The sequence below is a fragment of the Nannobrachium achirus genome (genome assembly GCF_963921795.1).
Source record: "Nannobrachium achirus genome assembly, chromosome: 18".
NCBI classification, from domain to species: Eukaryota; Metazoa; Chordata; class Actinopteri; order Myctophiformes; family Myctophidae; genus Nannobrachium; species Nannobrachium achirus.
Window position 1 is genome coordinate 25310056 of NC_137825.1, and position 12883 is coordinate 25322938.

Genomic DNA, 12883 nt, shown 5'->3' on the forward strand with positions numbered 1-12883 from the left:
ATATCCCCAACATTCATTATCTTGGGGAACGTTTGCCAAAAGAATGCCAATTTACAAGCTCACAACGTAAGTTGTGAGCATGTAGATCGTCTATTTTCAAATATCCAAAGTATAAAATAGGGCTAAAGTGGTTCATGTATGTTATATAATATTATAATTTATATCTGCAAAGTAACTAGTAACTAAAGTGTTCAGGTAAACGTAGTGCAGTAAAAGTACAATGTTTGGATCCAAGATGTAGAGGAGTAGAAGTAAAAGTATCGGAAATTGGAAATACTCTAGTAACGGGGACGGGGAGTGGCACGGAAGAAGGTGGCAAGCCGCCCGCTTTTAGAGCCCCGCTGCCCGGCGAGAGGCAGCATCCCCTCTCTGTGAATTTTAGCGAATACTCCATTTTAACAAATAAACATAAACAAACATATTCTCAAGAACAATGGGAATGTAACAACCAGATTTGTGTGAAAATATAATTTTTATATTCACAGATTCATATACTTTAGCTTTAGCTTTAGTGCTAGCCCAGTAGCCCTCTGCGAGCAGAAGAAGTCGCTTTCTGTGGGCTGCGAGTGCGACCCTGCAGGCGATGGGAAGAGAATGTACATTGTAGGTACAGTACATTATAACTCTATGGTACAGTACGGGCGCGCTGTGACATATCAACAATTTTAGCCAGAAATTGCCAAAGATTTTCCTTTTTTTTTTTTCTTGACACGCCCAAAGAAAACACGCCCTTTAAGTAAATGTACTTAGTTACTTTACACCACTGGTTGGAGGGAACTGAAGGATGTATATACATGGGTAGATGGAATAAATAATGGATGGATGGATGGACAGGGAGAATGGAAGGATGCACAGCTAGATGAAGAGTGATGGATGGAAGGTTGAGGCAATGGCAAGATGGAAGGACCGGTGATGAATGGATGGACATGCAGAGGGCACCGATGCATGCGTGAGGGAAGGAATGATCAATGTCGGGTGGACTGAAAAAGCTAGAAGGTTGGAATGAATGGACAGATGAACAGATAGGTTGGATGCACGGACGGACGGACGGATGGATGGATGGATGGAATTGAGGAAGGGAGGTGGAGGGAGAGATGGTTGGACGGTGGGAGGGGTTCAGTGATAGAAGGGACATACGGAGAGAGGGGCTAACGGCCGGACTACACCAAGCCGTTTCGCGCGCGTCAGTGCGTATGCGGGTCGTGCGCGCGTATGCGCGTTTTGGATAGATCAAATGTATATCAATTCAGCCGGCTACACCAGGCGTACGGATAGCGCGAACCACGGATACGCATTCCCTAAAAATAGGATCGGTTCTATTTTTTAAGCACGCGTATGCGTTTTGTACACAGACTATCTGGTCTTCCTCACATATACCCCCTCCTTGGTGTAGCCTGGAGCGTTTACACATACGCGAGCGTCTTCACGGACAGTACGTGCGTATGCCAGCATTTTTTGGTGTAGTCTGGCCGTGAGAGATGGATGGTAGATACAGTAGGCAGGGTGGATGGATGGGAGGAACCCACTGATACCACTGTAAGAGATATGGACAGATGGAGAAAAGAAGTGGGTGGGTGGATGGATGGATAGTTGGAGAGGATAATGGATTGAGGCTGCATTTGAGTTCACCATACTGCTATTGTAGCACCCATACAGATTGGGGGAGGGAGGGGTATAGATATTGTATGTAGATAGATGTATAGATGAACAAATACACTGTAGAAAGGCGGGCATTTCTCGGTTGAAAATCTAACCGGCCCAATCCAGTGGATAGGGATAATCCAGTTTGAACCTGTCCCCAAAGTGTCCCACTTTGGCCACACTCCCATCTCAGAAAACGGCTGCACTGAGAGGGCTTTGAGACTGAATGACGTGAAACGATGAGTGAAACTAAATGAGAATTCAGGCTAAGTGTCAGGCTACTGATCTCCCACATCTGCTTCTATAATCTAGATTCTCACATTCCTGCACCATGCTGAATGATTCAACTTGTCAAGTCTGCCTCTGCCTCCTCTAATCATGTCTTCTGCCTTGCAGACTTCATTTCGTACTCCATCTTGATCCACATCCACCTCTGGATTGGGTTTTATGTTTCACTAGCTGCTTGTACATTTCTGAACTTGTCTGATTCTTTTCAAGGCCGATCATTTCCAATATTTCAAAGAACAGGATGGCCAATAGGACAATATCAACCTTTTTTTTCTCCTTTCTCTCTCAGTGAAAATGAGAATTACACTATATAATTGTGCTCAAAATAACATTCATACATCAACATCACACGTATATAATTAATGTACATTTGAATTAATACACATTCGAACATAAAACCCTTCAACTCTTCTGTACATATAAAAGAACTTGAATCATGACTTCCAAAACTCTGGGGGTAGCAAGCGGTCCAGATCATGTAAATTGGGGTGGTTGTGGGCAGCGGTCAGGCTGTGTGTCCACCAAAGCAATTTCCCCCTGCTGAAAACACCAGGCGTTCTTCCGAGTAAGCCCATCTGGGAGCGCTTGAGGGCGCTTCGGAGGCACAGCCCATTTTCCAGCTGAGACACTTTGGTTGTCAGGCAAACCAAACCAACCGTGTCGGCACAAGGAATAGTACTTGAAGGCAAGACTCGTAGGGAGGGAGGACGGACCCACCGGTCTATCTAGGATTTTGTTTATTGGTGAGGAAAAATATCTCAGAGTAGTATGACCGTACTTGTACAGTACATTTAGGAAGTGACAACGTTTTATATTTTGTGTTTTTTTTATCAACTTTTTTTATTTTATTAAAAGCATGAATGTTACATATAGAAGAGTTACACAAAATATATTATGAATAAAATAAGAAAACAAACAAAATCACAAGATAAATGTACAAACAACATAGAACAACTCAAACAACAACGACAAGACAAGAAAAGAAGAAAAAACTAACCCACCCACCCCTTTTTCCCTGGACCAACACAGAATTTAAATAGTGCATGCCTGTGCCAAGCTGTTACCACTATGTAGTGACTTCTTGAATCATATCCTTGAGTTTATCTGCAATGCCTGACCAAATAATAATGTTGTCCTCATTCGCTCCGTGTAATATGGTGTTGACTGCTCTAAATATACTATATCTAAAAAGGTTAGAGCCCACTGGCGAAATGTCAAGGTATGAGGAGGTTTCCACCGCATAGCAGATATTTTGTGTTTTTTGTCTCATCCTTACTCCTCTGTGATTGGATGGCTGAGTAAAATAAATGACAGTGATGAGCGCAGCATTCTACCCAAAGTCAAACGTTTATCATCTCTCGGCGAGCAGATTAAAAAGCATACATGGCTCAGTGCAGAAATGATGCTCAGCACCTCATCACGCTTCTGTTTGTACAGTAGCATACATAAATATACACGGCTCCAAACATTCTGGGCTCTGGAAAAAAATATTTTTGGTGGACAGCCTAAGAAGCATAGGGAGTGCTAGGAGCACACAACAAAATATTCCATAAATCCAACCTTAGCTACCAATAGTTAAACATACAAATATAGTCCAAAATTCTAATATCCACCTGATCAGTCGATCTGATACAGCGTTTGTATCGGATACATTGTTTCAAGTCTGCGGTAACTCTACATTATATATATATATATATATATATATATATATATATATATATATATATATTGGAGCCCATAGTAGGGATGGGACGATAGGCGATATTATCGTTGGAGATTTAATTTATCGCGATATCGTCCTCCGTCATGCACTAGGATCAATTCATCACCTTTTATTTGCCGAGCTGCATATCCGGTACCACTTAAACCCTCCATAATTGGTAAAAGGTACTAATAGAAGAAAAAAAATAGCCGATCTACAAGCTTAACTCTTTGCCGTCCGAAATAGAATGGTTGTTGGTAGATTAGCCGTGAAATTTCTATTATTATATTATGATCTGAACCGCATTCATTTTACCAGACATCCAGCGCTATATCACGTGGTCTTCATCCCCCATTACCATACCGCGATCCCCCGTTGTATACTCACCCCAGTTCCCAGTGAAATTCTCAATCTGCATTGGCTTAGAGTGGGAGATTCGGCTGACACATTATGTCCCCGTGCGTTTCGCGTGCGCGATCCGTTCACGTAAATGTCCCCTCAAATAATCCACGTGTGACTCAAGAGTAGAACTGAAAAGTTTCGCTAGCATAGCCCCCAGCACGGCTGCAGTAGAAGCACTCGTGTACAGTAACCGTCCCGAATGGGGGAAGGTGCCTTGGAGAAGGAAAGGGCCATGACATCACTTCTGCTTCATGTCAGACCAGCCATGAGCTATCGATGCACGAGTGGTGACTAGGGAAGGTTAGACGATCGCCGATTTTCGGATGAAAATCATTTATTTCGGTAAATACGGGAAAGTACGGGAAAAGACGAGCGGCTGAGACCCCCCCCCCCCTAGGAAGTCCGATATAGTACGGTTTTAATATTAAGGGGCTCCTTTTTTGGCAAATGTTCCGCCACAAGATAATGTATTTTGATTATCGCGATACTATCGTAAATCGCAATTTCTTTTGTCACAATAATCGTGATATGAAATTTTCATATCGTCCCATCCCTACCGCATAGAGGTGGGATGACGCACATGCAGCACAGGTCCTGGATCAGGTGTTGAATGCAGTGGGATGACAGGTCCTCAACAGTGGCGCTGGTCTTAGTCATGTGGCAGCCCAGTGGTTCCAGTAAGCCATGGTTGCTGGCAGCCCAGAGAAGCTGACACCAGGTTTACACATTGACACAAACCTTTGATCTTTGACAGTCTGACTGGGACTCGATTGTCTCCGTCTGTCAAGTCTGTCTCTCTGTCTCTGTCGTCATTTCATACAGTATTTCTGTCTGTGTTTCCAAGCCTGCAAGTCCTTTTTTTATCTGTGCTTTGTGGAAAGGTTTAGCATTATCATTAGCAAATTCTGAATGTCAGGAATCCTGCCGTTTGATCAGAGCATCAATAATAAAGTCAAGTTTTAATCTTTAAAGTGGTAGTGGCTAATATACTGTAGATATAATACTATATGTTCTTCATAGCAGAAATAGGAAGGACACACACATGACAGGAGTGAGATAAAACCAGGGAATCAGGGAAATAATAGTTATTGTTGTTGTGCGCTGTTGAAGACTATACAGTAGTTGACGTGTGCGTGCATGAGCGGCGCATGCTCTTGTGTCCGGGGGTCGTGCATGTCGAGGTGCGCACACAGGTCTGTGACTGTGTTTATGGGAGCTGACATGTGAAGGCTTTCTCATCTGGCGCCATTATGGCGGTGGCACCGCGCAGGCTTGAGGCCCATTAGTGGCGCTACATGTGCCGCAGTGTGGACGTGTGTTCTGTCACCGGAAGACGGATTACCCCACCGCACACTGTCACTCTCCATTTTACAGTCCTGTCAGTCTTGTGCGTGTGTGTGTGTGTATGTTTGTGTGAGAATGTTTGTGCTTGTGCTGGTCTGCACATGCTCGTACCATTCTTCCTTGTGGGTCGGTGAGAGTCAGTAATAGACTCATCCATATGAGTATGAGTGTATATAGCTCCTAGCTGTAACGTAACATGGGATTAAATACAATCTCTCTCATACACACACACACACGCACACACGCAGGTGTCGGGGGATCGCTGAGAAGCAGACATGTAGCATGAGGTCACAGGTCATGAGAAGAGCACCTCAGGGCTCTTGTTGGACACTGATAGGAGATAAGTGACCGATCACTTAGCGGGACTGAGTCATGAGGTCATCTGTTAGTCGCATCAAGTCTCACCACACATTATGACTCAGGCTTGGGCAGCCACAGTCCGTTTGGAACTGAAGGGTGATTTGAAGGCCTATCCGTTGCGTTACTTATCGTTAGTGTCGTAGCGAGACGTATATGAGATTTGCGATGTGGCTACGCAAGACTTTCTTCTTGTTAGCTTTCTTGTGAGCTTGATGTCCTTTTTTTGGTTTGGCCACAGATATTTGATATTACCAAACAAAGGTGGTAACATGCTAAATGTCCAGGTTACAGTATGTCTGCTGTGCACCCGTTGAATTGTATCTGTACATTTTCTACTGTCTTTTTGACACTTTGCTAAAGGAGAGTAGTTGAATCCATATTTTGATCAGTTAAAATTTAAGTTAAGAGTTTAGGTTAAGATTTAAAGTGCTCCATGAAATAGTGTGAATCTTTGAACGTCCAACTCCGGCATCTCGTGGAGAATAAAATGATTCCACGTGATTAAGCCTTTTAATTTTCCGTGTGTGAGTGACTTGTCACTTGTCATGTGCGTACTGTATGCGCCCTTTACAGCATCGGCAGAGAACAAGCTCCCCTCTGTGCACAGCACACTCCTCTTTCGTAGGATGTTACAAATGGGTCTTCGGTCTTGTCACAAAGGCTTTGGGCGGGGTTGCATGAAATATAGCCAAAAGTGAAGTGCATTTACACAGTGGCAATATTGGTGAGCTGTAAAATCCTCAAGGACAACAGCTGGTTGTTGACAATGCGCAGACCCACCCTCTAATCATCAGTCATCAATTTTCCCTGACAGAGGGGTTTGAAAGAGAAAATGTCACGTTGTGGGCCTCTGATTCATGTAACAGGAATCTGTGGATGGCTCACATCACCAAGCTTTTGTCATTTTTTTTGGCTTCGCCACACTTTAAGTGTGTTTTATGTGTCCCAGACTTTAGATATCTATCTAATTGTCTGGCTACTGTAAGACTATACAGTGACTGAGCAGATGGCAGTAAAAGCAAGGAGGCAGTGATGAAATATGATTGCAGTCAAACTGATTTTATCACCACACTCGCTGAAATTTAGTGGGATCATCCATGCATGTTTTACGATGTGGTTCTGCAGGTGATGACTGACTTCTCAGTGCTGGCCACATGAAGTCTGAGATCCACATTGGAACCATGTCTTTCCAATGTCAATTTAAGCTTTTAGTTTGAAACAAACTTCACGCAAAGATTCTCGAGTGCTCCAAGACATGTCAGTCAAAACACCATGCCTATTAGGGCCCAGGATGTGCACGCCATGCTTCACTGATAAATGTTTAGAGTTTACAAGACAAGGGGGCGATTTTGAGTGTGAATAACCTATGGGCATAATTGTTTTCTTTTATTATTATTATTTTGTTGTTGACACATTTTTCATTATTGTTAAGGGACACCAAGCTGAAAAGGCAAAGGGACAGGAACACATCTTAATTGAAAGCATTTATGATTACTATAATTAATCACAATAGCATTGCCAGTTTCCCTTTCCATGTGCCTTGGCTTTGTCGATGATTGTCGTACGTCTAACAAAGACTAATGATACTGATGTACTGTCTCCCCCTCTCCCTCTCCCTCTCCCTCTCCCTCTCCCTCTCCCTCTCCCTCTCCCTCCCTCCCTCCAGATCAAGACGGAGCAGAGCCCAGTGCTAACTCGGTGTCGGCGCTCAACCTGCAGCGCTTGTCACATTACACAGGGAGGAAGGAGTGGCTCCACAGATCCCAGCAGCTGTTGGCTGCGTTCTCTGACCGCCTCACCAGGGTCCCCATCGCACTGCCTGACATGGTGCGGGGACTCATGGCCAACTACTACACACTTAAACAGGTACATCTCAGACCTTAAGGCAAAGTTATGTGCCGCTGTCACGCCCCGGAAATAATTATTTGGCTATTTCTGCTGCACGACACTGTGTGCAATGAAGTACATTATACTGTATCAAGCCAAGGCGATCAGGTGACGCTGTGGTAAAAGTAGCTGCCCACCACCGCTGAGGCCAAGAGTTTACATTGAATCCACCGAACACGATTGGCCCGTTTTTGAGGCAGGAAAGTCAGGCGGAGGAGTAGGATGAAGACCCTCCCAACTGGCAGGTGGGCCAGTTGCATACAACAGCAGTGACAAGAATTAGCGGAAATGTGTGTGGGGATCACACAATTAGCATAACGACTAACAATAACAGGGGCTACAGTACATGAGGAATTAAATCTGTGGAGAAAATGGGGACTTTAGCAAGCATAAATACATAGAACTACTTGGGGCACCGATGGCCTAGTGATTAAGGCATGTACCATATACCGTAGGTTCTAATGCCCAACGGGCCCCTTAATAGCCAGGTAGGGCTGGGTTCGGGCTGCTTTTTGTCGGGCCGGGTAATACATTGAATACTAAGTATTGAGTGAACGTTTTGAGTAGACAGACAAACAAGGTCCAAACAAAGAAATATGCCCATCAGCATGAGAAGCGTAAATAGTAAATGGTGCATTTGTATAGTGCCTTTATCCAATGCGCTTTACATAGATTGTGCAGTACGTTCACCCATTCACACACACATTCATACACCGATGGCGGAGGAAGCCATGCAAGGCACCAACCTGCTCACCGGGAGCAATTAGGGGTTCAGAGTCTTGCTCAAGGACTCTTCCACACTAAATCTGGGGGAGCCCGGATATGAAACTGTGAACCCTCTGTGTTCTAATGACGGTTTCTCTACCCCTGAGCCAATGCCGCCTCATGCGTCTCACAACAATGCCCAAAATAAGCCACATACTGTACTGTACAGTACGTGTCCATGACAATTTTCAGTTGCAATAAATAATGTTGTGGGGATAAATGTGTCCCAATCTCCCCAGGAGCCAGTCATTGCAATTTTTTTCATTTTCATTTTTTCATTTCATTTGAAAGCTGGGGATCATAGCTACAAAATGATATATTGGTTGTGGAGATTGACCCAACAGTTTTGAAGATATGGCTTATAGAATGATGCCATGCTGAAATAGGACTTTTGAGATATTCAAGTTTTAAATAAATTTCTAACCTGCAATGACCTGACTCCGCCACATGGGGAGCAATCTTCAATTCAATCTTCAATTCAAAGAAGCTTTATTGGCATGAGAACACAAACGTTTACACAGTGGTGGAAAAAGTACCAACATTTTATAATAAAGTAAAGTATCAATTCTGCAATGTAGAATCACTCTGTTACAAGTAAAAGTCCAGAATAAAAAATGTACTTGAGTAAAAGTACAAAAGTATTGGTATCCAAATGTACTTAAAGTACCAAAAGTAAAAGTACAAAATGTTTGAAAATAGCAGATCTACAAGCTCACAACGCGTCGCACCGCAATGCGTTGTGAGCTTGTAGATCGTCTATTTTCAAATAGCCTTGGTATAACATAGGGCTAAAGTGGTTTATGTATGTTTTAAACTTTAGTTATTGCTCTCTAAAAAGATAATGCCACAACAGCATCTCAAGCATTATTGGGCTAAATGTAAAGACGCTACAGTGCGCCAACCGTGAAGCAGTTTAACCAATTTGCTACATACGTCTACACAAACGGTCAGATTACAAAGATAAATTGCTTAGTGAAGGCTCACAGATGTCACCATAGGGTACGCTCCAGCAGAATGTCCCGTAATGATCGTATTATTTAATGAGGAGCATTTTAATCCGATCGGTCGTCGTTTCCTTAAAAAGGTATTAATGTATCTAAGTGCAGTACACCTCGCAACCGATGGGGTCGCATGGCTGAAAAACAACAGAAAATGGCATCTGATCGGATTAAAATGCAGTTTATTAAACAATACGAAAGATACGGGTAATTCTGCTTGAGCGTACCATACTGTGACATCTGTGAGACTTCAGTAAGCACGTTATCTTTGAAATATGAAGGTTTTTGTAGACGTACGTAGCAAATAGGATTAACTGCTCAACACGAGGTTGAAGTGAATTCATTACGTGTGCAACAGGGCTAACTGTGCTAAATGTAGCATAATCAGTGTTTGTGTAACTTCAATCAGAAGGATTATTTGACCTGATAATAAAACACAATCTACAGGCTTAACCGCCTCGCGTTGTGAGCTTGTAGAAGAGAGCAACAATAGAGTTGGGTCACGTTTTATTTGTTTATAGCCTGCAGCTAGCGCTGCAGCTAGCGCTGCAGCTAGCGCTGCAGCTAGCGCTAGCTAACGCTAGCTAGCGTTAGCCGTTAGCCACTCATAGCCAGTCAACCAGAATAGTCTACTCTAAAGTCAACTTTCCGACGGCGAGTGAACGATTGCATTCCATCCATGTTTTCTTGGCTGTCAATTTATTGTCCAAAAAAACAAACACCCTGAACGTTAGAATTAGATAGTTTAGAACGACACTGATCTATTCAATGCTAAGCTAACTCAGTGACAAAGGAAGCTTCCGCACCGGAGCTTCACAGAAGACAAACGCATACGTCACAGACGCCTCCAGGCAGGAACGGATCATTTCACCAGCGTAGAAGAAGAAACAGCGGAAGAACGGCGGAAGAATAATAAATAATAATACACAAAATCATACATTACGTGGTTAATAATTGTTCATTTGGAACACACGTGGCATTAAATTAATGGGATAAATACTGTGGGTTGCAACGCTAAGTAATGGAGTCCCGATATTACCGCATTTGGCTACAAACGGCTAACAAAGGCTGGCTAGTTAGCATTTTAGCTAATATAAACTGGGAGGACTAACAGAATTATGTACCGATCTCTCACATTAATTAAAAAAAGTCTTATTTACATGCAGAGTTAAGCTCTGGCGTTTAAGTGAAATGTAGCCTAGATATTATGAGATGCTGTTGTGGCATTAAAAAAAAAAGAGCAAAAAAAAAAAAAAAAATCATTTTGGCTACAGGGAATAATGACAGTCCCCGAGATGACTAGCTGCTGGGGGTGCTGGGACACCCAGAATGTCATCCATTGTGAAAGTATTATGTATATGTAAATGGAAATAGAACTACGATGTGTGCACCCTTGGCTGCGCTGCTGAAACAGGGCTGGTGTGTGTACTGTAGATAGGCTCAGGCTTCAACTCACTGTTTGTTTTTGGGGTTTTACATTTCTCAAGGCCTGTTGAGAACTCTACAATACTTGCAGCAATACAAAAAAAATAAAAAATACATATCAATATGTAAGCTCATAATAAGACTTACCGAAGCGCGCAACCCCCCCAGAAAATAATTCCAGAGCTCTCTCCACATGTAAACTCCTTGAATGGGCCTCTGTGTGCACTCATCGGCCGCACCGCGGCGTGGAACGCTGTACTGATAAAATATTAAACCAGATCAAGGTCAAAGCCGTCGCGGCACAAGAACAGCACAACCCGAAAAGTTTCACCGCTGCTTCCAGTAAAACTTTCCTCCTGGCTGCGCACGCACACACACACACACACACACACACACACACACACACACACACACACACACACAAAAGAAAAAAAAATAACAGCTAGATACACAGTAAAATCCTCAGTGTTAATCTAAACATTCGTAACTCTGATAGCGTACAAACGGAACCGAATGGACCCTCTCGGGTCCATTCGGTTCCGTTTGTACGCCGCTCTCAGAGTTAGATTGAACACCGAGGATTTTTAACGTGTGGAGAGAGAGAGAGAGCGAGAGGGCACAGATATATGTGGTGGGGAAGAGAGAAATACCTACATTAGAGAGCGGGGGTGTAGTTTAGACTTCTGTTCGGTCATTGTGTGACCTGCGTGGGAGGAGTCGGGCGATGGGGGGCGGGCATAACAAGCTCGGGGTCGAGGCGAGGTGCGCGGGAGCCGAAGAAACACCTGCTTCTCTCATTACCACTACAAATACGCCGCTGACCCCCCAAGCTCTCCTTGCTCTTTCATTTCATCCCCTTCTCTCTCTCTCTTTCCTTTTCAACTCAACATTATTTATTGTTCTGTTGTTACTGTACAGCAAGGGTCTTCAACAGGGGGTCCTCAGAATTACTACAGGGGGTCCTCCAAATCTTTGATATATTAACCACTTGAACCCTAGTGTCCATATTCTGAGAACTTTAGACAAAAATAGTCGCGCTGCGAGGCGTTGTGAGCTTGTAGATCGTCTATTTTCGACGAAGAGTTTTGTTCTTTGAGGGGGAAAAGAGCAGAGTAAGTACAGTGTGAAAGTTTATTAAGTATTGACGGTTCAAGTCGTTAAATATCTGAAAACACAAATTGACATGAATCCAAAATACACTGCTGATTGTGCTGTCAAACAATGAAACTATGGAGGTTGTGGGGGTCCCTGCTTCATCTCTCTCTCAACTAAGGGGTCCTTGGCCTGAAAACGTTGAAGACCCCTGCTGTACAGCATATCGCTTTCCTGTGTCTCTGGTACTTCTCGTTGAACTTAAGTAAACTTAACTAAAATGGTTCTAAATGGCGTCTAAAAAGCTCACAACGCGTCACAGTGTGAGATTACAGAGCTGCCATATTCGCAACTTTGGTGAAAATGAAAAAGCGAAGATCTTTTGCAAATGTTCGACTTTAAAGAAATAATGATGTCGCGTTGAAAGTGTAAAGCCTCTTTCCCTCCTTTTATTTTCTTTCTCTCTTTACTTTCTTCTCTGTAGATTATCATATGTGGTCAGAAGGATGCCCCAGACACCACCAGTCTGCTAGCAACAGTCTCCTCCATCTTTTTACCACATAAGGTAAGTGTGTGCGTGCGTGCGTGTGTGTGTGCATAACCTTGAGCACATGAAAAGCTCAGGTCGTAATAGATATTTTAGAGTCGACATGAATAGTCTCAATTATACATTGTTATAATAGAACAACAGGTTCTTTATCTCACATGCACACTCACACAGCAGGACCAGCCAGGGACAGTGCCTGGGGTGTTGGCTGGTGTAAATGTGGTTGTTTAAAGGTCAGCTAGACTCCTCTCCTCCTCTCCCGTTTCCTTACTGTGAGGAAAAGAGAAGAGGTCCTGGTCTCCTCTCTCAGTAACACATCTTTTAAACATATATATATATTTTTTCCATCTCCTGGGAGATTCTTCTCAGCTCTTTCTAACAGCCCTTGGCTGAACCTTAGGGCCTTTTATAACCTCCATACTGTAGTTTGAC

The 12883-nt window shown here is 43.3% G+C and overlaps 1 protein-coding gene across 1 annotated transcript in view; it reads left to right on the forward strand.

The window, feature by feature from the left end:
• The window catches only part of spata20 (spermatogenesis associated 20), a 69241-nt gene that overhangs the window by 30168 nt on the left and 26190 nt on the right, over window positions 1-12883 (forward strand). Inside the window, exons 14-15 of the mRNA XM_080746964.1 lie at window positions 7404-7603; window positions 12389-12469. Coding sequence (XP_080603090.1) covers window positions 7404-7603; window positions 12389-12469 — 281 coding nt within the window. The remainder of the gene's footprint in view (window positions 1-7403; window positions 7604-12388; window positions 12470-12883) is intronic.